Below are 27616 nucleotides of genomic sequence, written 5' to 3' on the forward strand. Positions count from 1 at the left end.
TCTACAAAAGTGTTAAAATGTATTAAGATAGCAAAACGAAGCATTTTTTTTAAAAGAAAAAGAAATTCCACACACAAACTTAATTCACTCCCTGTATGTATATATTACAATACTGTTTTTAAATACACAAGCACGTATCATTCCTCAGAACGCATTCAATGCATAGATTGGATGATGTGCAGTATAGGGTGACCAGATGTGCCAATTTCACAAAGACAGTCCCAATTTTTGGGTCTTTTTCTTATATAGGCTCCTATCACCCCTTACCCCATTCCAATTTTTCACATTTGCTGTCTGGTCACCCTAGCGCAGTGAAACATGGTAGGGATCCACTTATTGAACAGAGGAGGAATAAATATAGGTTAGATGATTCATCCACTGCTCACTGGCATCCTAGGCATTGAATGATGCAGTCTATGTAATTGAAGACTATGAAGAAGTTGTTTTTTTTAAAGGATCATGGAGACTGAGACGCTAAGTGCCTAACACCCATTAATGCCTTTGTCAATATCAGGGAGGGCAGCTTTAACTCTGACATATCCTGATTTAACTTTAACCTATTTTTAATGGAGTATTTATATGGAATAATTATTATGACTATGCAACAATATAGGCCTCAAATTCCCAAAAATCAGAAAGTTAGCAAACAGTTACTATACTACCTTCTAGCGTGAAGTTTTAATAGAAATACAGTGTCAAATATGAAGTAACATATATTGTGCCTTCCCTGCACCTCCCTTCCATCCCATCTGTATGTACATATTAACATTAGTCCTTTACTATATTAAGAATAAAAGGAACTTTCCGATGACTTCTTGTCCTTGTTAAAGCTAGTAAATGAATAAATTACACAATAAAAATGAAACAGACAGTGCATTTCTTCAGGATTACTATGTGCCTCAAGTGTTTGAGGAGGCAGGAAGCTGGAGATCAAGTACCTTCACTCACTTGCAACATGTACCCTGGAAATATAATGCCTGGAGAGTTAAATTGCTTTTACAAAATAAGAAAAACAAAAAGTCACAAGATTTACAAGCATTTGGAAATCATGTGTTTTCCAAAGTGAGACTTTAAATGGCAGGCTATGGAACAGCTTTAACTAAACATTTATTTTAACAGCTTAAATCCCTATAATCGAGTTTATACTATTAGAGGTTTCCTTCTGGGAATTTACATTTTATGATGCTTCTTCTTCTTCCAAAAGAAAACCAAGATAACTGTTTTTTTGTATTAAATCTAACTGTACTTTGAAACAGGCTTGTATTCAAAACAGAAGTGCATTCTTACTTCACCATTTTAATGAACTTACTGCATTAATAGATTTGGGGAAGGTATAGTAACCAGGGTTGGGTTTTTTGTTTTTGTTTGTTTTTTTAAACAAAAGTGGACAACTCAGCACCACCCATGTTTCACAAGAAGGAAGATTAGGTGGTACAGAAAGTGTGAAGGTGTGGGACTGTATACCATTATCCTGATATCCCTCAACTTCACATTAGCTTGTCAGCTTTGAGAGTCTCCAAGCTTAACATGCAGCAATAAGCAGCAACCTTCTTACCTGGATGGATGCTGCACCCAACTGCTTCAGTGCTGAACATTGGTATATCTCCTGTCAGTTTCTCTGACTGATTAAATACAGCATGCCATGCTGTACTACACTAAACTTTTAGGTTTGCCCGATCATGGAGACTGAGATTCGAACACCACAAACTCCACTGAACATCATTTTATGCTTATGCACAATTCAATTGGGAGGAAGGCAGGCAGTCTATCTGAGCCCAGAAAAATGCCACTGACTCTAAATTCTAGATTGCAAATGACGCTGCAAGAGATAGGACCCACCAGCTTTCTATGTGGGGAGAAAGATGTCTGATGGCTAACCACTTTTATAAATGGGACAAAATCCTGGTTTCAGTATAATATTTTAGGACACATTCTATATTTTCTGTAAACTTTTGTATCTCTGGAAACTGATTCAACCTGTGACTATTAAATGCACCTTGAAGTGACAGATTTTTGCTGAACACTCTTTACAGATCAGCTATTACTTCTGAGTGAAGACATCAATGAGGATGAGTAGGATACACCAGCTTGTGTAAAGCCAATAAAGCAAGCTTTCTAGGTCTTGTTATTTACAAATCAGAACTAGAATAATCTCTTACCTGTTTGATTTGATGAAGGCGGCTGCTAGGAATACGTACAGGAGATGATGGAACCAACTGGAAAACAAACACCATATAGCTGAAACATTTTTTAAAACTGCAAAATCAGGAAGGTTAGAGGCTACCTTTTTTTCTAATATGTTATTTCATTCTCAAAAAGATAACAAATAGCCTCTTCAATATCACCAAAATAGCATAACACACTTTGCATATGTTAAATGCAATACATTTTGCATACAATTATAAATGTATATTAGTTTTATAAGTGAGAGCACTAGACTATTTCATTATGAAAGTTCTCTGTATGCTTAGAAATGACTCCTAATTATTGTGTGCCAACTTCCATCCCACTTCAGTCTCTCACTACTTAATACCCTCACCTTCCATGAACTGTATTGGCAATACCCATCATGGTTGCAACAACACAATAGGTAAGGAAGCATAAGCACTTCCATCTTAAAGCTGTTGTAAGTTGCTCATAATGCTAAAAATAAAAATCTATTGAGCAGGAGTTTTCCAGGGCTGGTCTCCGCCTGCAGGTTAATATTTTTGACATGACAGAGATTCAGCCATTAAAGTGTAAGGAGAGTGAAAACATTTCTCAAGCTCTTCTGCCCTCAATAGCTGTACAGCTTAAAATGACAGAAAGTTAAAATAGGACAGTGAAATGGCCTCACTGAGTAGGAGTGCCTTTGAGCACGCTGTTTGAGCATTTTCTCCCTTGCTGCTGCATAGAACACATAAAAAACAAATCCCATAAAATGATATCTATTAACAAGGAAAAATCTGAAGGATCAAATACAAAGCCAATCTGGCAGAGATATAAGCCACACTCCGGGGACTCTAACTAGATTCTTTAGTTTTATACTTAACTTGACTGCTAGTTTGATAAAAATGATAATTTATGAACTCCTAGGCATTGAACCAACAACTTACTGTAGTTCATCAAAGAAAGCAAAACTTCCATAATGATTCTCAGCATAGCCCATTCTCAAGTTGTGGGACAGGTCTTATTAAATCTTTTTAGTGGAATTTCTTAATACACCACTACATACTACAATTAGTTACAAGCAAATTTACTTTGAATCAATTATTGAGTCCTTCTCTTTCCCTTACCATTAACATAATTGAATAATTTGTGGTGCTCATGACCATCAGGGACCAGAAGCCTTAGGCATGAATCACACAGTTCTGCGAATGATCTATTTTTCTTGAATAAAGATCAAACTTGCCAAGTTGTGTTGTGGCTTTGTAATGAGGATGAGTGTTACAGGGGTGAGGGCCTCATTCTTTAAGTGTCTGTCATTCTTTCAGACTGCACGGAATCTGCCAGGTGAAAAGTAAAGGGAATCACATAGCATAAATTACATGCACTTTCTAGTCATTAAACTTCACCCTGCAGATAGTAGGCTTCCTCAGTTTCACACGAAACATGCCTTAAGTTTTCTACAAATCCAAAGCTACAGGATGCAGATCAGCATTCAATCACCAGCCAGCTGTATCTTACTTCAATTAGTGACATGGAGAATGCAAATTGATCCTCCTAGAAAGACAAGGTAAGTGAGGTAATATCTTTTATTAGATCAACTTCTGTTGGTCTGAAAGACAGGCTTTGAAGAAGAGCTATGTCTGGCTCAAGAGAGCCTCCTATTTTCCTTAGAGGTGGAAAAGTCACACAGAGAATAGAACTTTTATGGTTTGCTTTATAAACTTGGACTGCCTACATGTGCTACTTGCTTGAGGAATGAGCATATTTAAGAGATGGTCTCTCAGGACAATAAGCTGAACACAAGACCAACAAAACAGCCTGCTTACAACTAGTCCTGGAAGCAGGACTCAATCAACAAAGAATTAAAGGAAGGTAGCATAATAAATGCGAATAAACATTTCCACAAAAGCATTAATGGTAATCTGCGTACCACTTGCAACTCGAAGCTCCTGGCTGGTGAAAGACGCAAAATCCTGCTACTCACCTAGAACTTAGAACCACTCACTGCTCAGTGCAACTGACTTCACAAATTATTGCCCAACATCTAACTTTCATTTTCAAGTTAGCTGGTTAGAGAGTTCACAGAGAACAGTCTCCAGTTTCAACTGTCAACTCAGCACTCTGAACCACTGACTCTCAATCACATTTTAGTCCAGAGAACAGACCAGTGAGTCATGAGGAACTCCAAGGTGAGGGCTCCAGAGGTGGAGGAACCAGTTTCCCATTACAATCCTTTGGGCTGAGTCTGAGAGGAATTAATGGATTCATGTCAGGGTGTCCTATTCACCCCGTGACCTTTTGATGTTCAGACAGCAATAGAATCAAATGCTAAAGCTGAATTCAAGCACTGTGTAAACATCTTGGTCTTCTCTTTTCTGATGTATAGTGCTGGTTTACTTGTTTTATACACTGACACTTAGAATTTATTTGGTTTGTTTTAAGAAACAATGATTGAAAGAGTTTAATAATAAATAAGAGCTCCTTCTGCACTTCAATACTACTGGATTTTCAAATAGCTACAACTGTGAAAGATTTTGTTCCATCTGCAGAGAGCCACAAGACAACAGCTCATCTATCAGACTTGGACCTGGATAAGTGAAATATATTTTTGTGACCTCCCAACTTGAAACTCTATGTAGAAATGTAGCTACTTGCGCTTAAAAAGTTCCAACTGGTACAGAATACAGAAGACCATCTGCTGAGCAACATAGGATGCCACAAGCATATCGGTTCAGTGCTCTATTTCATGGTCTCCCTATTGACCACTCCACACTGAATTAAGAACTTGCAATTTATTATTTACAGTTAAAAACTATGAACAAACTCTGGTCCTAATAATCTGGACGAGCCCACTGAACATAACTCAGGGCTGTCGATGTAGTCATGGTTAGTATCTGGGAACTACAGCCCAATGCCTGGTTTAAGAGTATGTTTCACCCCAAGAGAAATGATGGCTTGTGGTCTGAGAGCTGGAGGTGGGTGCATGCAAAGAGATCAGGAGAGGTCACAGCGAGCTGCAGTTATCACAGGTAGGAGGCTATCTCCACACCCACAGAGGTGGGGCTGGAATTTTGTATGGAAGCACCATCAAAGCATGAGAAACATTGATTATAATTCTAGACATACTCCAAACTGTTTCCTTAACAGCAGACTAACACAAACTAGGCAGAGAGTGTTACTGACTGCACCTCAATCAGAAGGAACTTAAATCTTCTTAATATGCTAAATGTGTTAATATAATATTAAAAACATGTTGCCTACATGATTAAAATTAAAATACAGTCACATTCTCAGACCCACTTTTCCCTCACGCAGTATCATAGGCAATGAGGTTAATCCGAGGCATGATTATTGCTAGTTGAAACTAAAATTTAATTTGCATGAAAACTTGGATGAACTTTTCTGAATTCCAAAGGTTAATTTTATGAAAGGAAGGAAGTACTTTTTAAAAAATCATTAAACACCCCATTAAAGTTAATCCTGTTTAGTATATTTTTTAAAAAATATTTCCCCACACAACCTAAGACTATATCTACATCATCTACTATACTCAACCACTGTAATAAGTCACCATATGATGCAAGTTTCTACATTACTGGTTCTGCCATCAAAAAAGTGCATTAGTAGTCCTTTAATGCACACCCTGGCTGGTTTATTAAAATAATATAGCTCCTTCATGTTACACTTATTTTTCAAATCTTTTAAAAAACACAAGTTCTAGGGTTTTATGCAATGTCTACTGAAAAAGATTACTTCATAACAGAACAGTAAGACTGGTAGAAAAAAGGATGAGCACTATTCTTAATAACTTGCTTCTTTTCCTTTAAAGTATTCTGGATTAGTTGAGTCCCATCTTTATATACCTGAGATCCAATGACATTTCAGTAAAAACACTGATTAGCTACTGATCTGATTTTTGTCCTAGAAAAGGAGAGTTTAATCAGCAGTTTCTGGCCATCTATTGTCACCTGGGATCCTCTAGTAGGGACAGTTTAAAACTGCAATTGCCCCCTACTCCCTCCTTTTCATCTCCCATCTCTTTCTTTGCCAGCAATGATGCTTCTCTTGGGAGCTTTAAAATGTTAATTTTACTTAAAAGCCAAATTGGTAGCCCTAAACCATATCCCAATTCAGCCTACTTCATATCAAAACAGCCTGACCCACTTAATCAGAGCTGCGGACCTTCACAGCCACACTGTTTCTAAGAGCATGTCTACACTACAAACTTAAGTTGACGACAGTCCACGTGCAGCCACCACAGTAACAACTGTGATTTTTCAGTTCAGTACTACCCTCCTTCTGTCAGTAGTACACATCCTCACCAGAAGTGCTTGCACCAACTAAAGAGGGGTATCATTAAGGTCTGAGAGCTGGGAGCTTGGCTGCCCAAGGTGATAGGCTGGAGCTCACAGCTCAGGCTTTCTTGACAATTTCACTGCTGCCTCAGGCTCAGAGAGAGGGGCTCACAGCTGAAGCTCACAAGAAAGGCTGGTAGGCTCCTGCTGTGAAATTGAGCCCAGCACTGGTCTCATAGCTAGGGCTGTCACCCCCATGTGTGGGATGGGGACTCCAGCGGTGAGCTCCAGCCCAACTGACAGCTGTGAGGGGCCAGCTGTGAGCCTGGTACTGGGCTCAATTTAATAGCAGGGAGCAGCCTTTCTTGTCAATTTCACAGCTCCAACTGTGAGCCCCAGGATGCAGAACAGAGCTGTGAAATTGACAAGAATGACAGCCAACAGCACACTGGTTGCCCGAATTACACTGAGGGTACGTCTACACTACGGGACTATTCCGAATTTGCATAAACCGGTTTTGTAAAACAGATTTTATAAAATAAAATCGTTGTGCGTCACCCACACTAAACAATCGTGGTGTGGTGTGCGTCCACGGAGCTAAGTCTGATTTCTGGAGGAGAGCATGTGGGGCTACGTGGCTATTGGCAGCCCCCAGTTCATCCCCCGCCCCCTCCCCCCCGGGTTGATCCCCCAGTTGAGCCAGTGCCTGATGGGGGCAAAAAGTGGTTCTGGGTGGTGCCTCACTCCTCCCTCCTCCTCTCCCCTCCCTGACAGCGGCAGCGCAACTTTTGCTTTTTTTTGGTGCAGGCGCACAGAGCACATAAGCATGCAAGCATGGACCCTGCTCAGCTCCATACGTGGATGTTTGGAATCGTGGATGTTTTCGCACTCTGCAGCATATCACCTTGAGTAGGCCACCGAGGCGAGGCGAGAGCGAGATACGCGGCGGCGGCGCGATGAGTGCTGATGCACAGACACAGGACGTGGGAAACCGGGCCCGCTTTGGGCGCTCTGATGCGCTTGGGGCAGGATCTATCCCATGGGGCGCATTTTTTTTGGGCCGGAAACGATTTACTGGTGGGACGCATTGTTGTGTGGGGTGTGGGGTGATGCCTTGTGGGGGCTGCGACTTCATGGCGCAGGGCACTCTTTCACTTGACTGGACTTTTTTTGCTTGCCTGCCCTGCCATAATGCTAGATGATATGAGAGCAGCCCTCAGCCTAGCCAGTAGCGCCAGAAGCCCCGCCCGAGTGGAGCTTGCAACACCAGACAGCTACGGTCAGTCGTCAATCAAGAGTTGGATCAAATGAGTGTGTGGGAATGCTGTGATGCAAGTAGCCAAAGCAAGTACTGAGCTGCTGCGAAGGTGCTGACTCTGAGCTTGGCTGCCAGCAGATTGGGGTTGGGCATGGGGCAGGCCATAGTGGATGGGCGATAGATGTGGGGGAAATGGAATATTCTTGGCACATCACACCACCCCCCAGAGGTTTAGCACGGTGCTGTAAGCAAGGTGGGTGGTGCACTGGTGCTCAGCACTGGTACAAGGGATGGGCGGGACACAAACATCCAGGCGGATTCATGAGGGGGTTCATGATGTGGCTTTATTCAGGAGCACTACTCTGTTTAAAGCGGCTGCAGCAAGACTTACTTCCCAGAAAGACAAGAAATAGGATGTTGGGTTGCCTGAAATTATCCTGGGGATGGGGCCTACCCCTTGCTGCACCCAGCCATGAAGCCATACACAGGCAGCCTGGCAGGGTCAGGAGATCAGCAGGCTGAGCAAGTGGACAGGCTGAGCAAGGGCAGAATGGTGGTGGAATGTGCATTTTGGGCTAAAGGCTGTGGTGCTGGCTCGCTCTCGCTCAGACTCAAAGCCAAACCCCTATGTTGTGCTGCTTGCTGTATTGCTGACAATCTCTGTGAGAGTAAGAGGAAGGGAGAGGGCTGAACCTGGGGGGCTGGAGGGAGGCTGGGGCAACCGCTGATTACGCAGCCAGCCACAGCAGAAGAAGATTAGATTAGAAGAGCACCAGAGCTTGCAGAGCCAGTGAGGCTCAGAAATGGCTGAATCACACTTGTTGATTGGGTGTGAAGATGTTTGTTGACTTGTTGTTTTGCCCCCCCCTTGAGTGACTGCTCCCCTCCCCCTCCCCTCCCCCTCCCCATTAATTCTTTTAAACTCATTATTTTTAACTCCAAAATATTTAAAAAAAATTTTAGTTTTTTAAAGAAGTAAAGGGAGAGGAGGAGAAAAGAAGGAAGGGAGAGGGAGGAGGAGGGAAAAAGGGAGAAAAAATTGGGGAGGGTGGGCTCCCTTGGGGGAGGGAGCATGGGGGCCTGGAGGGGTGGGGGTGGCACGTGGTGGCCCCGGTGAGGGTCTTACTGCAGGGGTGGGGAGGGGGCATGAGGAGAGGGTGCCTGGGAGGGTGGTGGGCTGGCGGCAGTCTGTGGCTGTGCTGTTCCTGAAGCTCCCTCCAGCCGGCTGCAGCGCCACTCTGTGCACGCAGATTTGCTGCCGAAGCCTCCCTGCCGCCCCTCGCCGCTGATCTTCCACCCTCCATCCTCCTGCTCCCCCTCCTGTTCCTGTTCTCCCTTCCTGTCCTCACGTCTCCACTCTCCTCACTCTCATCCCTCCTGTCCTTCCCTTCATTTTGAAACCCCCTCTCATCTCTCACTCATTCCTCTTCCATCATCTGTCAGAACTTCTCTTCCTGTAATTTGAAACTATCTCCTCTCATCTTTTTTCCTCGCTTTCCTATCTTAGAGCCTTATTTGAGGAGGAGATTTTGCGAACAATGAATATGAGATAAATATTTAGAAAGATACATTTTAAAGATACATTTTATTATTTTTTTACAGTGTTATACTCTTTCACTTACAAAGCACACTTTTTACTCTATTCATGTGATTACAGACAGACACAGGTCACATCATCTATGTGAATACAGACTGCTCTACACAGGTCAGTGATCCAGAGATCTACCTGGCACCCATTCAGGTCAGGCATCCTCAGGCATCAGCCCCCACAGTCCACTTTCTCCTCCCCCACCCCAGCTCTAATATGGCTAATACAGCTAGCATCCCTGTATCCCCAAACCTTCCCCTCCCCACCCCCCTCCCCCCCACCATCTTCCCCTCCAGCCCTCGATCTCGACATTCAAACTCCCCTCCCCAAAAGTGGACCCCTCCGGCCCCCGCTTAGCCTTTTGCAGAGGAAAGTGTTTTTTTAAGCTGCTGCCCCACCCCAAACTTAAATTCCCGATTTTAAGCTACTTATCCCTGAGCCTTTTTAAAAACAGAGATATCCGATAATGATGCGAATATGATACCACCAGACCAATACAAGATTAGGACATACATGCTTGAAGGCACAAGTCAATGCCATGCGCTGCGATGCTTTGCCCATGGTATGCCCAATGACGCTACACAAAGGCATGGCAGATGTTGCTGAGTCCATGGCATGAGGCCAGGACAACTTACAGTGGGCTCTTCAGGAAGAACCCTTCTGGAGATCCTCCTATGTCCCTGGAAGAAATCAACCATCTAAAAACTTTTCTAAAAAAACTGTTTTCAAAAACTTTCTGCATCCTGCAACTGCAGTAAAACATCAGCAAGTAAAAGCTCAAGTTAAATGCTTGCTTTGCCTTTTGCTAAAAACACTTGTTGCTATTCCGTCAGCAAAGGCTTGTGAGCAGGCTGTCAGGGCGGAGCAGTCTTGCCTCCCCTTCTTGGGGCGCTCCTCTCTTCTCTTGCTTCCTCTAGTGGCCTCAGCTGCTCCTTCCTCTTCATCTTCCTCTCTCACTTCCCTCTTCTCTGGGGTCAGGTTCATCCTTCCCACCTCTTCCCCCCTCTGCTCTTTCTCGGTCATGGCGTGACCTTCAATCTAGCATACAGCCCTCATGTTCTAGTTTTCTGACCCCACAACCTGTCTGCAAATTGGCATGCTTGGCAGCTCAAATTGCTTGCATTTTTCCTTCCTGGCAACCTTTTCTTTTTCTTTTCTGCTCTTTTTTGCTCGCTTGCTTTCTTTTCTTTCTGCTCTTTCATGCTGTGGCATTTCATTTGCATTTTCTTTTGCTTAGCACGAGATTCTTTTCATCTTGTTAGCATTGATTCTTTTTTGATCTATGGCGATCAGATTCATTATTCATGCTTGCATGTCGATTGTGATTTTTACGCTTGTGATCTCTCCATTGTGCTATCAGATCCACACTGCCATCTGGACACTTGGCCTGTGCTGCTGGCCTCTGCGTGGTCCCTGTGATGATGAGCTCTGTCGCGGGAGTGCGTGGTTGTGGCTGCATCGCCTGCGAGCGATTCCTGGTCACCCTGGCCATGCTATTGTGATGAGCTTGGATTCCAGAGCCACTTCTCCTGGTGCCCGGAGGCCAATATCCCGTCCGATTGCGCCATGTAATGGGGCTGGCTCTCGTTCGATATGATAATACTAAACCGTCGATTTAAAAACACATTAACCTTATAACCGGTGCCTCCAATGTGGGCCAGGCTGGACGTTAAATCGGTTACCTGACATAAGCACTATGCTCCTGGTGGAGATGGAGTTATTATGTTGGTGTAGTAGGGCACTTATATCAGTGTATGCAAGGCTGTAGTGTAGACACTGACATACTTAGGTCAAGCTGCCTTACATTGAACTAACTCTGTAGCGCAGACCAGGCCTAAGACGACGTCTACACAAGAAAAAAAGCTGGGAATAGCTATTCTGCACTGGTTTCTTAGGGCAGAAACATGTCTGGTGAAGACACTCTATGCCGACGGGAGAGCACTCTCCTGTCAGCATAATTACTCCACCTCTGCGAGAGGCGAAAGCTATGTCGGCAGGAGAGCATATCCTGCCGACATAGTGCTGGTACGGACTGCGCTTAGGTCACTGTAACTTGCATTATTCAGGGGGGTGTCTTTCTCACACCCCGAGCGATGTAAATTACATCGATTCAAGCGGTAGCGTAGACCTGCCCTCAGTGCAAAATAAGAGCGTCAACATGGTAAAATGGTGTAGAATACCTGTTTTCTCTAAATTCACACCTTAGCTAATTCCCTGAATAGACAAGTCCTAAAGTGAACAAGGAGTTGCTTTAGGGTTCCCAACTTGACCTTTTAAGTAAGATTAACACTTAGTCTATAAGGTGCCACAGAAATCTTTGCTGCTTTTACAGATCCAGACTAACACGGCTACCCCTCTGATACTTTAAGGTATCAGTTACTGACAAAAGGCAGGTTGAAGGAAAGAGGAAACTTTAGCGAATGGGATTTATAGATTTCAGATGCCCTTTAAACTAATATCTTTAAAATAAAGGGTAATATTAAAGATATATCTCCGCTGAAACAAATTAAACACTGGTAGTATGGATTTTTTTTCTTCTGATGAGCAGAATCAGCTGTGCATTACTGACAGCTGGTGAATTGCCCTATAAGGCCCAGTTAGCTGATCTGATGGGGCTTGGAAAGACAGCATATAATGTCATACTGTACACTCAAGTGTGCTCCACCATAAACTACAGAGACTGCATACATCTTGGCCAACTCCCACCGTTTCTGAGCTAGATTCCACCCAATTCCTACTGTGCACGGCCAGACTAGTAGAGCATAATGAATGGGGGTGAGGCACTCCTAGTGTATGACACTCTGAAGGCGTAAGGAAGGAAGTGAGATCCCCAGCAATACCAGATGTGCATGACTGGAGAGAGGACTCTTCAGCTGAGTTGGTGACCTACTTTAGACCTCTTCTCTGGTCATGAAGTAGGGCTATTGGCCTTAATAAGGAATATGTTCTACCCTTTTCCTGCAAGGCCACATTGCTCCCAGCCAGGGAAATGGCCTCTCAATCCAAAAAACAATTACGTGTTTCCTTGCCTTTAGCAAGTCCTTTCTGGCATCTTGCATATATTCTCAATTATCATCTCTCCCTTTCCTGGGAAATATCTGTCTCTTGCTAAGTAAGCAGATACCTCATTCTCTGGAATATTTTTACTACTGCTGTTGGTATGGCGGTCCATTGCTAACAGTTACTTTTCTTCGCTCCCCAACCTTGTTTATATTGCCTGCTTCATCTTCATGTTTTGGGTCACTTGTGAGATCACCAATACTCTTTTCTAAACCATTGTAGATCTTATTAAAAAAAACAAACAACAAAATCAAAAAGGTAACTTCTATGAAGTACATGAAATATCTTTAGTTCAGTTAATCTTCAGGACAGACTAGGGAACTAGATCACCCCATTTGCTCCTCTTTGGCTTTGTATCCAGGTCAACTGAAAAAGAACCTTAGTGTTTCAAAACTGTTTTTCTTAAAGGGCTACCTGCCTTCCTTGCTGACCACTGTTTAAGTGAATCTCTTCAATACCAAAGGAAACCCAAGTGAACTGCTGGAAAGGAAAGCAACTTATTTTTGGTCTGAAAGCAAGGATAGAAATTTCAGGCTTAAATTTAACTTCAAACAAATGCTCAAATAGAAGGACTTCTGACTAAATGTTTCCTCAACCATAATTACAGTGCTACTGGCACTATATCATATTTTGTTTCTTAAGCAGCAGGCACATTGCTTTTATGTTATGCTCATCTGTTGAGGCCTTTAAATAAAGGATCTCAAAACTACTACAAAAACAAATGCCCTCCAAACCAGTTGTCTGGCCTAGTTTTGAAATGGAATTTTAGCTTTTTGGGGGGTGAGGAGGCTGTATGGAAGGGGTGGACAGGAATTAAGTTATCTCTACTTAAAGTAACCCAAATAGCAACAATCAATCATCAAGTTAGCATATGTCTAAGCATCTTGTATACTGTATGTAAGAAAAAGATAAACTGACATTAACACAAGACACTCCATCCATCCAGAACATTAGTTGTGCACTGTATACAAATCGACATGTTACTGCACTTATGCCAGTTTCTTAAAGTTAGAAAACATTTTAAGAAAAAATGTAACAGTTTTCAGTTAAATTTTATATTTTTTAAATCTAGGCAAAATTTCCTCTTGGTTAAAAAACCATGAGAACTGTTTTTCCGCCCCAGGCCCCCCAGAAATGCATCAATTTATGTATCTGTGGTTCTTTCAATATGATCAAGAAATCCTTTTTAAATATGCCTGCACTGACTCCAAATTACTATTGGATCAGTCCAAACTACCTTTCGACCATAAATCAGACTACAATGATTTACTTAAAAGAAACAATATTTTAAAAAAGAAGTTGCATCTTCTTTGGGTTCATAAATAAGTACTGTGCTAAATTTTGAGGCAGATATTTACTAACAAAAAGTCATTTAAGTTTACAAAAAATTGTTATAATGGAAATTTTTAAATTAAGATTGGATGGTTTTCTAAGATATATGCTCTAGTTCAAACAGGCATTAATTCAGTGAAGTCCTATGGCCTATGTTTTACTGGCGTTCAGCTAAATCATCATAACAGTCCTTTCTGGCTTATAATCTACGATGCAATATAAATGTAAAGTCAGTGGATTTATTTAAAAACAAACATTCAAAGCAGAGATTATTGAGACCTAGAAATAACTGACTGGTACTTCTGAATATACCAATTCTCTTTCTAAATTGGTCTTCTTATCCAATCTTAGATCATCTGCTTAAATAAATTATGAACTAGGTTGTCTTCAGAATGACACAAATGTGTGTTCTAAAGCCAGATGATCTTTAAAAAGAATTTCACTACAGCTACAAAATATGTAGTGTTAATTTTCAATTTACACCCATATCTTTAATCCTGTTTAGACCCAAATAACAAGTAGGCAACATGTTTGCACTAAGCATTTTCTTACCAGACTATGACGATTCATCACTGTTGTACTGTTTCTGCGGGTTCGCAAAATGTTGGCCTGAAACACCTGTGAATTATCACTGTGAAAAGAAAGAGTGGTCAAATTCAAGAGCCATTTCCCTCCTTCACCTCCTACAAAAAAATGCCTCAATATAAGCTGTGTGTGTGTGTGCTTTCATCCTCTCTTAACCCAAAGTCAAAAACTCAAGTCTCTCTCCCCGAAACAAGTTCCAACTACCCCAGTTAATGACATTAATCATGCTCAGTCCTCACTAGAGTGGCTACAAACTTTTTATGGAGATGTCTCTTCTATGGAAATGTATGAGTTTAGAGTGTAGCTTTCTATATGCAGTCCTTAGCACCAAACACAATTCATTCACTAGAATTTGAGAGTAAGCATAATCAACAGATGGACTGATGCAAGCCTCAATACCAGTGGTATCAAAGACAAATCACACTGCAGGTCAGAAGTTTATCACTGAGAGCACCTTATAAGTTACTACCCCTCCTCACCAAGGTGTTGATACAGCACTCAAAATGTTAAATTAAGCACCCAGTATATCCATTTAGAAAGTCCTAATTATTTTTTGAAGTGGTACCTCAGTAAAGATGAAGAGGAGGTTACTTACCTGTAACTGGAGGTTCTTCGATATGTGTGGTCCCCATCTGTATTTCAGTGTGGGTTTTGTGTGCGCACCATGTGCCCAGAGCTAGACAATCTCAACGTAGTGTCCACTACTCCACGAACGTGCCCTGGATCACCTCATGCCTCTGACCAATGGGATAAAGAGAGAGGGAACTCTCCAGTTCCTTCCCTATCGTGAATCATAGGCAAACCAAAGCAGAGGAGAAGGAGGGCGAGTAGTGGAATACAGATAGGGACCTCATATCTCAAAGAACATCCAGTTACATGTAATAAACCTCTTCTTCTTCAAGTGATGGTCCCTATTGTTTTCCATTGTAGGTGATTAACAAGCAGTAAATAAGGAGAAGGGTGCAAGGATGTAGACCACCAGTTCTCAAATATTTTTTTGCTGGGCCCCCACTTTGAAAATATTGCAGTCAAAGGCACTGAAGCCTTTCAAAAAGCGTAAAGTAGGGTGACCATATTTCAAGTTCCCAAATAGAGGACAATGCTGGAGGGAGGCAGAACTGGAGGGGGGTGGGGAGACAGCAATACCATACTCTGCCATCCTTACTTCTACGCTGCTGCTGGGGTGGTGCTGCCTTTGGAGCTGGGCGCCCGGCCAGCAGTCACTACTCTCTGGCCACCCAGCTCTGAAGGCAGTGCCTTCGCCAGCAGCTGTTCAGAAGTAAAGGTGACAACACCATACCATCTCGTGACTCCTCCACAATAGCCTGGAGACCTCTTTTTGGGTCAGGACCCCCAGTTTGAGAAACACCGATGTAGACATTAGGGCTGAGCAAAGGAGCCATCAGCAGAGAAGTCCTGGACTAAGACCACAGTATGTCTCACAAAGGTGTGAACGGAGCCCCACCTGGCTGCTTTACAAAAAGGGATACCTCCTGAAGCAATGTCATAGTTGCTGCTTGTGCTCTCATGGAATGAACTCGTATTCCATGGGGAGCGGGGAAGGTTCGATAGTTGATAACAGAGTAGAATGTAGACAGAGATCCATTTGGAGATCCTCTGAGTGGAGATTGCTTGTCCCAATTCTTTCTGTTATAGTGATGAATAGTTTCTGGGACTTCCTGATTGGGCTTGTTTTGTGTATGTAAAAGGCCAAGGCCCACTAGACATCAAGGGCATGGAGTCTCTGTTCCTCTAAGGAAGCATGCAGTTTAGGGAAGAACACAGGTATGTGGATTGATAGGGTCAGTGAAATTCAGAAACAATTCTGGGCTGAATGTGGGGTATAAACATAACAAAACCTTATCTTTATGGAACACAGTGTCAACAGGATCCATCATCATCATTCCAAGCTCATCAACCCTTCTGGCTGAGGTGATGGCTACTAGGAATGCAACCTTCATGAAGAGAAGGGACATGGAGCAGGAAGATAGGGGCTCAAAAGTGTGGCCTTGTGAGTCCTGAGCAAACAAGATTCAAGTCCCACTGAGGAATAGGCTTCTGAACAGGTGAAAAGGTTCTGATTAGGCCTTTCCAAAATCTGGTGGTCAGAGGGTGAGTGAAGACAGAGTAACCTTGCGAAGGAAGATGATATATATTAATCACTGCCAGGAGGACTCAGAAGGAGCTAATCGATAGGCCTGATGCCTTTAGAGAAAGCATACGAACTAAAATGAGAGGAATATCTGCATTTTCTGGAAGAACATTCCTTTGATGTGCCCAAGAAGAAAAACATTTCCACTAAGGCCAGGTCTACACTACAGACCTATATTGGTATAACCATATCGCTGTGTGAAAAATTCACAGCACAATGATGTAGTTATACCTACCTAACCCCCCACCCTCCGTGTAGACAGCACTATATTGACAAGAGAGCTTCTCCCACCGACATAATCTACCTCCCCAAGAGGCAGTAGCGAACTACGTCAAGGGGAGAAGCTCTCCAGTTGGCATAGAAGTATCTTCGCTAAAGTGCTGTACATGAAGACAAGCCCTTAGCCAAGTAAAACTGCCTAGTGGACTCCTTCCTACTATTAGAAAGTATGTCTCATACAGCTGTGGAACATGACCATTCTAAGGAGGATCATCCAAAAAACAAGCCCTGAGGTAAAGTGAACATGGATTGGTGTGCTTGATCTTGCCATTCCTCTGGGTCAGTAGCTCGGGAAATGTTGGGAGATGATCAGTGCTCAGGATGACATGCACAGGAGATTCGGGAAACTGAACTTTCTGGGCCAGTAGGGGGAGATCAGGATAACCCATGCCCTGTCCTGATGGTAGGCGCAGTAATGGAGGGAATGCATAGTTCAGGTGATCTGACCAAGGAAAAAGTAGAGTGTTGCCTTGAGAGTGGTGATCTAGGGCTCATCTGGAGCACTATTCGATGCATTTTCTGTTTGTTATGAAGGTGAACAAATCTCTGGATTCAGAGTAGCAGCCGTGTTAGTCTGTATCCGCAAAAAGAACAGGAGTACTTGTGGCACCTTAAAGACTAACAAATATATTTTAGCATGAGCTTTCGTGAGCTACAGCTCACTTCTTCGGATGGGATTCCTCATAGATCAAAGATATTGTGCAGTACCGAGTTGTAAGAGTTCCCACTCATGGTCAACTGCAAAATGTCTGCTGAGAGAGTCTGCGAGCATATTTCATTTTCTGGGAAAGAGGCTGCTGATAGGATGATTTAGTTGCAGACACAACAGTCCCACAAACTGACCACTTGTGCACACAGGGAGACAGTATAAGGACATGGTGAATGCAGGTGAACGGAAGAAAAGCCTTGCATGCCTTCTGGACTGCTTATAACTCAGGGTGTTTACATCCCTTGTGTTGAGTGGCTGTCCATGTGGGCTCCCCAACGGAACAGGGATGGGTCTGTGGTAATGGTCCTGTCTGGAGAGGAGGGAAGAAACACCTGTCGAGGATTTGTCCGCTACAGTCCAGAAGAAACCACCTTGGCAGGAATTGTTACTATGAAGATCATAGGATGGTGGTTTGGAGTGTATACCAACTGGAGCCATGCCTGGAGGCAACAAAGGTGGAATCTTGCGAACAGAGTGATGTGAGACATGAGGCCATATGACCTAAGAGAGATAGGCATGTCTTCACCAGGACTTGACTGCTGTTTGTGATGTGGACTATAATACTTGCATCCAACAAACTGGGTATTCACCCACGAAAGCTCATGCTCCAATACGTCTGTTAGTCTATAACGTGCCACAGAACTCTTTGCTGCTTTTACAAATCCAGACTAACACGGCTACTCCTCTGATACCTGACTATAATACTGTTCATGATCTGCAACTGGTCCATGGGCAATTATGCCCTTGCAGTGACTGAATCCAGGGTGGTCCCAATGAAGTCCAGAAACTGTGTGCGGCTGAGAGTAGATTGTTCAGTATTTATGCTGACCCCAGGGTAGAGAAGGGATGTAGCATCAGTAGATTCAACACATGGGCCTTCTGGCATGACCTGGCAACAAGGAGCCAGTCATGGAGGCAGGGAAAGACAATAAGACCAAAGCGTCTGGCGTGATCTGTCACTACTGTGAATACTTTGGTGAAGACTCGGGGGCGGGGGGGGGGCCCTCTATGGTGAAAGAGAGCACTCTGTATGAAAATGGTCAAAGCCCACCACTGACAAAAGCATCTGAGAAAGCATCTGTGAGTGAGATGAATATCTACCTGAAAGTAGACGTCCTTGATATCGAAAGCTGTAAACCACATGTCCTTTTCTAAGGATGGTATTACAGAGCCCTACATGACCAGACAAAATTTGAGTGAACTTGAATGAAGTGAATGAGGTAGCAGAGGTTGAGAAGTGGTCTCCATCCATCCATCCTTCTTTTTGGGTATAAGGAAAAAGTTGAGTAAAAGCTGCTCTCTTGATATTGAGGAGGGACACGTTCTATCACTCCTTGCTCTAATAGGGAGCCCACCTCTTGCTTGAGAACAATTTCCTGAGAGTGCTCCTCGAAAGGTGGAGGAGGCAGGGATGTAAACTTGATCATATACCTAGAGAGGCTGAAGTTCAGTACCCACTGGTCTGTTGTTACTGTACTCCAGATGTTGTGAAAGTGTGCTAGATGACCTCCAAATGGTGTGTAAAGGTGGGACAATGTTGGGCTTAATGGCTCACAACTCTTGAGATCCCATCAAAAATAGTGCTTCGAGACGGTTGCAGAAGGTGCAAGTTAGCAGGTCCTTTGAACACTCTGCCTTTTGTGTGGTGGTTCATAGGGCCTCCGATAAAAAATTTGTTGAACCATGGGTCTAGTTCTAGATGACTGTCTAAGGGACTTCTTCATGGGGACAGATGTATATAACCCCAGAGAGCGGAGGGTAGCCCTAGAATCCTTCAAGATGACTCATCTGATTGAATAATTAATTCATGAAGGGGAGGTCCTCCATGGTATTCTGGACCTCATGAAAGAACCGTGACACAGGGAGCCATGGCCCTCTGTGCAGAACAATGGCAGTAGCCATGGCTCTGGAGAATGTGTTAACGGCATCGACTGCAGATTGGAGAGAAGTCTTTGTTATTAGTTTGCTTTAGTCTATCAAAGCCTGGAAACAAGCTCTGTCCTGTTGTGGAAGTCTGTCAGTGAATTCTGCAAACTTGGAGTAGTTCAGAAAGTCTTACTTGGCCATTAGTGCCTGGTAGTTGTCTATCCTGAACTGGAGGCCAGATAACGAGAAGATCATTCTGCCCAGTAGGTCTAGGCGCTTACCCTCTTTGTCCACAGTGGTAAACCAGGGGTGTTGCTGTCTAGCCCTTTCAGAAGCTGCTTGAACGACCAAAGAATTGGCAGAGGGGTGAGAAAACAAGAATTTAGCCCCTTTGGCTGGCACATAAGAGTTTTTCTGCCCTCTTAGGGGTGGGAGCACAATGGCAGGGGTGTGCCATACCTTTCTGGCTCCATTATAGCTTCATTAATGGGGAGTGCTATTTTGTTGGATCCAGATGGGTGGAGGATGTCATGGAGCTTGTGCTTGGATTCCTGAATCTCTTCAAGAGGAATCTGTAGTTCACCTTCAATTCTACAAATATGATCCTGGAACTGCCTGAATTCATCTGGGGGGAGGGAAAGAAGACATAGGGGTTACTGCTTTGTCTGGACACAAAGTTGGTAGTCTTGCTGGTTCCAGCAGAACTGCCAGATCCAGTGCGTATTGCTCTTCCTCCTCTGAAGGATCCTGGGGTGATCTGAGCACCTCCTTCAAAGGGAAGCAATGAGAGACTCCCTATCAACTGTGCAGGACCCAGGACCCCCAATATGACCAGCAGGAAGTCTCGAAAGGGGGATATGGTGGCTTCCCCCATGACATGGGGTACCAGCAACTCCAAGCTAAACGTGGAGTTTTGTCCCAAGCTGGTGTAAGTCTTTTGTGAGGTGGAAGATATATAGGGTAAGGAAACAGTCTCCTTGGATCAGTCTCCTGATGAGGAGAAAGCTGAGTTCTGTTCCAGAGGTGGTACCATCGGTGCTACTGAAGGAAAGCTGTACCTTGGGGAAGGAACGGGTGATAAACTTCTCCGAGTGGTCAACTCCCCAGGTGGTGTTATGACATCTCTGGAAAGAAACGGACCCAATGGAGGGGATTCTAGATCCAGGGGAACAAAGATGTTCTGAGGAGCAACATGGGACCCAGGTCTCTCCAGTGTAAGAGGAGTTGTCTTTGCCCAGATCATTGTAGCTTGAGAGGGTGCTATCAAAGATGGTGCCATGGGTAGGCAGTGAGCGGTCTTCATCAGTGCCAACGGATCCCGAGGTTTTGGAGGTGCCGAGAATGACGGTACCTACAGATCCCATTTTGGTACTGATGGAGCCCAATATTTATGGGCTTTCTTGTCAAGCCTCTGGGACTTAGGACATGCTAAGTCCTCTTGGGATGAGGTGCCAGGCTTGCTCAGAGCTGACTCCAACTTCTTCTAAATGGATTTTGAGGAAGACTTAATCTCATGCATATGAGAGTCCCTCCTGGGTTCCCGAAAAGATCTTGCCAGGGGTTCTGTAGGAGTAGATTATCTGGCACCAGTGATGGAGGCTCACTCCTTGCCAAGTCAGGCCAATGCATATGTCGGTGAGTAGGAGGGAGGTCGCAGCCTGGGTCCGATTGAGACCTCAGGCCCTTTTCCATGAGGTGTTTTTGAATGGAGAGTCCCTGCCCTTCTCAAATATGGCTGGGGAACGATTGGCAGATACTGCACCTCACTGCGATGTGTGCTTCCCCGGGGCAGTACAGTCCTGGTGGTCATCATTGACTGAGAAGGATCGTGGGCAGGACACGCAGAGTTTGAAGCCAGAGTTCTGGGAACAGTCTAGTACCAGCACGGGGGAGGATGGTGTGAGGGGAGGGAGTGTTCCCCTAACAATTAATCTAGCACAAAAACTATGAAAACACTAAAACGATAAACTGTACAAGATGCTAAAAACTATTTACAAATCTAAATTTTATCTTAAGGGATGAAGCCGAAGCTAAGGACACAGAGAAGTTCCAACCTGGACCATGCGACAGTGAGAAGGAACTGGAGAGGCGGTCAGTCTGACTCACCTTTTATCACCTCGGTCAGAGTCATGAGGTGAGCCAGGGCACATGCACAGACCAACAGACATTACTTTCAAATTCTCCAGCTCCAGGTGCATGGAACACATGCATAACCCACAGTGGAATACAATAGGGACCATCACTCAAAGAAAGGGCAGATTCATTTAAGATAGTGGACTAGATTATTTCATGCAAAGTGCTCTATTTTTAGATATACTCTAGTAGCAAGTTTTTTCTGCCATTCTCTACATTCCTGATAGCCAAAACTTTGCACTTTATGAATAAGCAGACTGTAGGAACTGAACAAATTTTTACAGTAATTAATACTATAGTTTAAAGCCCAGTCCTGCAATCTGGTCAACATGCCCACACACAGCCCCACTGACTTCTGAATGTGTCAATCTGATTGCGACATTTGTATCGAAAAGTCATCTACTTTATATTTTGCTATCTTAACTCATTTCTGATCTCAAACAGATGGACACAACTACCACCTTATAAGAAGCTTTTTGTTTTTAAAAATACAAGCTGGACAGTTTTCAGAGTAGCAGCCGTGTTAGTCTGTATCCAAAAAAAAAAAAGTACTTGTGTGGCACCAAGAGACTAAAATTTTTTTTGTAGCATGCTGCTTAGCTAAAGCTCACTTTTTTCTTCGGATATGGAAGACACACACACAGAAGATATTATTATATACACAGAGAACAGAAAGGTGTGGAAAACCAACACATAGAAACAGAGTCTAATCAAGAGATAGAGAGCTCAGGCGGAGGAAAAAAAAAAAAAAAAAAAAAACTTTTTTAAGAGATGAAGGTGAGAGAGATAGAAGAGAACTTAACATAGGGAAATAGAATCAATTGGTGTAATGACCCAACCATTCCCAGCTGGACAGTGGCATTAGGCTTGTTCTCCAAGGTGGGAACTGAGCTCTAGTTTAGTAAAGAAATTTTCAGAAGCTGAAACTCTCACAGTTCAAAATGCTTGTTGTATCTATTAGACAAAAAGAACTTTAGAATATTTTTAGTTTGTTCAGTCATACGATCAGGTATCCTTTAAAAAATCATAAAGGTTTAAGATTCAAACAGGGATCATGCCATATTGATAAATTTAATAATCTAAATGTTAGATGATGACAACTATTCCAACTGTAGTAAACATACAAAACAAGAACTTTAAGGCATTACAATGTATACACCCATTTGTTTCAATCACTCTCAATGACATTATGTTGGAAATTAATATAAGATAAAACTGCTAAATAAGGCTTTACATTCTGCAGGAAACAGCTAACATCAACTTGTTCACAGAATCTATTTCACAAACTTTCATTCTTCCTTAGGAATTCAGTGCAGCCCTTTTCACCACAATTATACCCCATCTCTATTTGCCCATATTTGGCAATCACAGTTCTTGAGGAAATCATGAAGAAAACCCTCTCACCTGTTCCTCTTGCAGGTGACAATTAGTTATCATCTGATATAGGAAGTGGGTCAGGTAGAAGTTGAAACGGGCTCTGACCCAAAATTTAGAGATGAGCTTTTTCCTCAGCTGAGATTAGTAGTGAAGAAATATCTATGGCATCTAATTTAAAGGTAGACAGACAGCTGTCATAGACAACACATCCTAGATTTTTAGGAATGGAACCAAAACCCAGAGAAAAACAGTTAAGGGGCCATGGAGGGCCTGAAGAGTGGCCACGGTTGACAATTCTAACTACTTCTCTTTTACTGACTGTTTCTTTAACATTTAAATGCTAATCAGAAGACTAGACACAAAGGCCATGATCTGCAAACTGATCTGCATACGCAGCAGCACTGGTCAAAACTCAGAATTTCCCTTTCATGGGAAACACTTTGGAAACTAGTAAGAGTCAAGCTCTTATTAGATGATATTCACTTAACATTAATGACAACTGGAGATTAAAAAAAAAAAGCACAAAATTCTCTACTGTTCTTTTTAAACCAGTAATAGTAACTTTAGTTCTTAGAGTAGAAAGATTTACACCATTCACTGGGCTAGCCATCTACTAATAGCTTTCTTATAAATCTCATGTTTATAATCTACAAAATGAATTTAGAAAAAATACTAAAGACACGTGTACAAGGCTACATTTTAAGTAGGTAGTCTAACGTCTACAATATAGTTCCTGAATCTCTCACTATAGTGTTCCATTTGCCAACACAAGCTACAATTGTCCAAAATAAAATTAACAGGCCTGTTACCACACACAACTGTCCTCGTCTTTAATGCAGAAGTAAAACCCCTAGAGGCTAAAGGGCCCAGTAAGTAATGTTCCCTCATGATTTGACTAAACTCTTCTCAGATAATAAATTATTTTAACTAAGGGTTTCTCAAACAGGGGTCACCGCTTGTGTAGGGAAAGCCCCTGGCGGGCTGGGGCAGCGTGTTTACCTGCCCGGTCCGCAGGTCCGGCGAATCGCGGCTCCCACTGGCTGCGGATCGCAGCTTTGGGCCAAGAGGAGCTGCTGGAAGTGGTGGCCAGTAAGTCCTTCAGCCCGCACCACTTTCAGCAGCTCCCATTGACCTGGAGCAGCAATCCACGGCCAGTGGAAGCCGTGATCGGCCGGACCTGCAGACGGGGCAGGTAAACACACCGGCCCAGCCTCCCAGGGGCTTTCCCTACACAAGCGGCGAGCCCTGTTTGAGAAACGCTGTTCTAACGTTTGTATAGTGTCTTGCATCATGAAGGATCTTAAGAGTATCAGAGGGGTAGCCGTGTTAGTCTGGTTCTGTAGAAGCAGCAAAGAATCCTGTTAGTCTATAAGGTGCCACAGGATTCTTTGCTGATCTTAAGAGTGTTTACAATCTTAAACTGAAACACAAATAATCGAGTGATTGCTATTTCATCTACCGCTGAAATGTCACCCCCACCTCCACAGGTGAATGCAACATTTGTTTTAACTCCACATAGCACCACTACAAAATAGTTTAGAATAAGAAGTGAAAAATACAGTGTCTAACTGAAACGTCAGGGAAAATTTAGTCAGGCAAATTCTAACTAGCTACCTACATATTTTCAAAGATACAAGGGCCAAAATAGTGGACAAGGTCTCAGTTTTACATCTTATCCAAAAGAGAACAGAGCACCAGATACCACTGTGAAGCATTAGTAGTATATCTACAGTTTCATATGGAAAAAACATACCAAATCATACTACCACTTTCTGAAGCATCAGCATATCTCATCCAAATATTAAGTAACTCTGCTTAGCTACTGAGATGCAACTGGATACAAAACATGCTTCTGTTTTAAATATGAGAAAGACTGTACTCCACTACATTTTATAGAAACTCAAGTTGCTGTTGCCTCAGAAGCAACAAAATCGTAGTACGGCAGTGTGCAGATACCTTGACATAAGGGCCCAGTTACATCAGCTCAGGTGGAAAATTGCACATTAAATCTAGTCCAGGAATCCCCTGCGGATAGGTCAGCCAGTTGGCTCTTTCCATCTCTGGCTCTCACAGAAAAACTAATTTGGTGATGATGCAGTGGGCATATGCTCCTGATCTCTGGGGAATGGTTATGTATTTGACAACCTATGTATCAGTGAAAAGTACACTAAAACACATTCCAAGGAGAGGGAGTGTTTTAAACTTTCATCAGGAAAATCAAATCCTGCATTTAACCTGAACAACTGTGATCAAATATCAAAAGTGAGCTTGCTCCCAACAGCCACTTTAGGGAGGCGAGATGGAGACTAGACTGGGCACTTCCCCAGTTCATTAGCTCCTGGAGAAGGGACTGGAAAGCACCTTGGACCAAAACCTATGTCTCCTGCTCCACCATACAAAAAGGAGGCAAGAAATCTGTGTCCAGAGAATAGGCCTCTTCACATCACCCTAGAATACTGACAGGATGAGTCTGTGGAGGAGGTGAGGAACTCTCATCACAGGCCAGGGCTGGGGGGTGCAGGGGGGATGAAGGGGAGGGGCGCCAGGACTGGGTCTCACCTCAGCACGTGGATGGGATGGGGGGGGAGAAATGGCCCGGGTCTCTCCCCTCAGCCCGGGGATGGGATGGGATGGGGGGGGCAGGCCCGGGTCTCTCCCCTCAGCCCAGGGATGGGATGGGATGGGGCAGGCCCGGGTCTCTCCCCTCAGCCCGGGGATGGGATGGGATGGGGCAGGCCCGGGTCTCTCCCCTCAGCCCGTGGATGGGGTGGGATGGGGGGGGCAGGCCCGGGTCTCTCCCCTCAGCCCGGGGATGGGGTGGGATGGGGCAGGTGGGATGGGGGCCGGCTGGCCGGGGTCTCTCCCCTCCGCCGGGGGGTGGGTTGGGGGGGGGGCAGGCCCGGGTCTCTCACCTCAGCCCGTGGATGAGGGGGGCACTGTTCGATCTCCTCAGGCTCCCCCCGTCGCTCGGGGCCGGCGCGCTCCCCGCCGGCAGCTCCAGGTCCAGCTCCATTTTCTCTTGAGCCATCGCGGCGGCTCCGGCTGCTCCCGCTCCGCCGCGAGGCCCATTCACTGGGGGCGGCCGCAGCGGCTCCTCATGCCGCCCCCTGCCCCGATCCGGCCCGGCCGCCCCTACAGGCCCCGCACAGGCCGCTGCAGGCAGAGTCCGGGGCGCGGCGCGCCCGGCGAGCGGGGCGGCACCAGCAGCGCCCCATGCTGGGGAGACGAGAGGGGGCGGCGCCTTCCCCCAGCCGCGGCTCCTCGCGGCTCCCTGCGCGCGGGGCCGCCCTTGCCGCCGCCTCGGGGAAACAAGCGACCGGGCCCGGAGTACCGCGAGGAAGCAGTACGCATGCGCCATAGCGAACCTGAATGACAAACGCAGCAGAGTCAAGAGGCGTCAGCACATGCGCAGTGTAACCGTAGTAAGGCTCCTGAGTTGCAATTGCGTCTGCGCAGTATATCACCGCCCAGAGAAAGTGGTTAAGAGAGGAATGGCCATTGCGGGTCAGACCAATGGTCCAGCTAGTCTAGTATCCTGTCTTCTGGAAGCGGCCAGTGCCGGAGGCTTCAGAAGGCAGGAACGGAATAGCACACGTATCACGTGATCTACTGTGTGTGGGACTGCTGGTGCTGTGTGTGCATCTCCCACCAGGGCCGCCCAGAGGGGGGGGGGGCAAGAGGGGCAATTGGTCCAGGCCCCACAGGGGCCCCCACCAGAGTTTTTCGGGGCCCCTGGAGCAGAGTCCTTCACTCGCTCCGGTGGGCCCGGAAAACTCTTGCGGGGCCGGGCGCAGGAGCTTCTTCCTCTCCCGGTCTTCACCGGTGGCGGGTCCTTCTGCTCCGGGGCGGAAGGACCCCCCGCTGGCGAATTACTGCCGAAGACGGAGCGGGACCCGCCGCTGAGTTCAGCTCGGTCTTCGGCGGTAATTCAGCGGAGGGGGGCCCTTTCCTTCCGGGACCCGCCGCCGAAATGCCCTGAAGACCCGTGGCAGGGGCCCCCCCTCCGCCGAATTACCGCCGAAGACCGGGCTGCACTTCGGCGGCGGGTCCCGCTTCGGTGGTAATTCGGCGGCGGGGGGGGGCCCCCGCCGCAGGTCTTCGGGGCACTTTGGTGGCGGGTCCCGGAACAGAAGGGCCCCCCGCCGCCGAAGACCCCAGGCCCCCGGAATCCTCTGGACGGCCCTGTCTCCCACTCCCCCTTACTGATGGGCTGTGCTTGACCCATGCAGTTCCAGTGAGCTCCTGCTCCCTACCTGTAACTTCTGCAGGTTGGATCCTTGGGGGCTTTGTTATAGATTGTTAGCTGGGAGCCCATGGGCTGGAGCCAGGAACTCTGTGGTCTGGAAGCTGCTGTCTCACAAATGCAATATATAATTAAGCTGTGGAATTTACCTGACAGGGGCACGAAACATCCCAGGGCACTTTTCATAAGAATCAAGTGATAACCCCAAGTATCGTGGCCATGTTCCCACTCATCTATCTATCCATCTATCTACTGTCATACTACATACCTATATATCAGCCTCTGGGTTCTTAGTGTTTAGGGGTCATATTTGCAAGCTTTTTCCACAACCATGAAGACAACCCGTGGAACTCTTTCCCAGAGGATATTGTGAATGCCAAGATGCTAACAGGGTTCAAAAAAAGAACTAGATACATTCATGGAGGATAGGTCCATCAATGGCTTTTAGCCAAGATGGACAGGGATGATGTCCCTAGCCTCTGCTTGCCAGAAGCTGGGAATGGGCAACAGCAGATCGATCACTTGATGATAACCTGTTCTGTTAATTCCCTCCGAAACACCTGGCATTGGTCACTGGTGGAAGACAGGATA

At 44.9% G+C, this 27616-nt stretch overlaps 1 protein-coding gene across 6 annotated transcripts in view; it reads right to left on the reverse strand.

The window, feature by feature from the left end:
- Window positions 1–27616, reverse strand: part of LOC120371809 (protein FAM122A-like) — a 132467-nt gene that overhangs the window by 10329 nt on the left and 94522 nt on the right. The window contains exons 1-3 of one of the 6 annotated variants that reach the window (XM_039488076.1): window positions 25695–25956; window positions 14234–14312; window positions 2160–2216 (exon numbers count right to left, since the gene is read on the reverse strand). In XM_039488076.1, the coding sequence (XP_039344010.1) occupies window positions 2160–2216; window positions 14234–14312; window positions 25695–25810 (252 nt within the window). In that variant the 5' untranslated portion in view covers window positions 25811–25956. Of the gene's footprint in view, window positions 1–2159; window positions 2217–3275; window positions 3486–12413; window positions 12706–14233; window positions 14313–25694; window positions 25957–27616 lie in introns of those variants that run through there. The other 5 variants (XM_039488077.1, XM_039488080.1, XM_039488081.1 and 2 more) reach the window with 5 other exon arrangements.

This window comes from Mauremys reevesii, linkage group 9 (genome assembly GCF_016161935.1).
Source record: "Mauremys reevesii isolate NIE-2019 linkage group 9, ASM1616193v1, whole genome shotgun sequence".
In the NCBI taxonomy this organism is placed as follows: domain Eukaryota; kingdom Metazoa; phylum Chordata; order Testudines; family Geoemydidae; genus Mauremys; species Mauremys reevesii.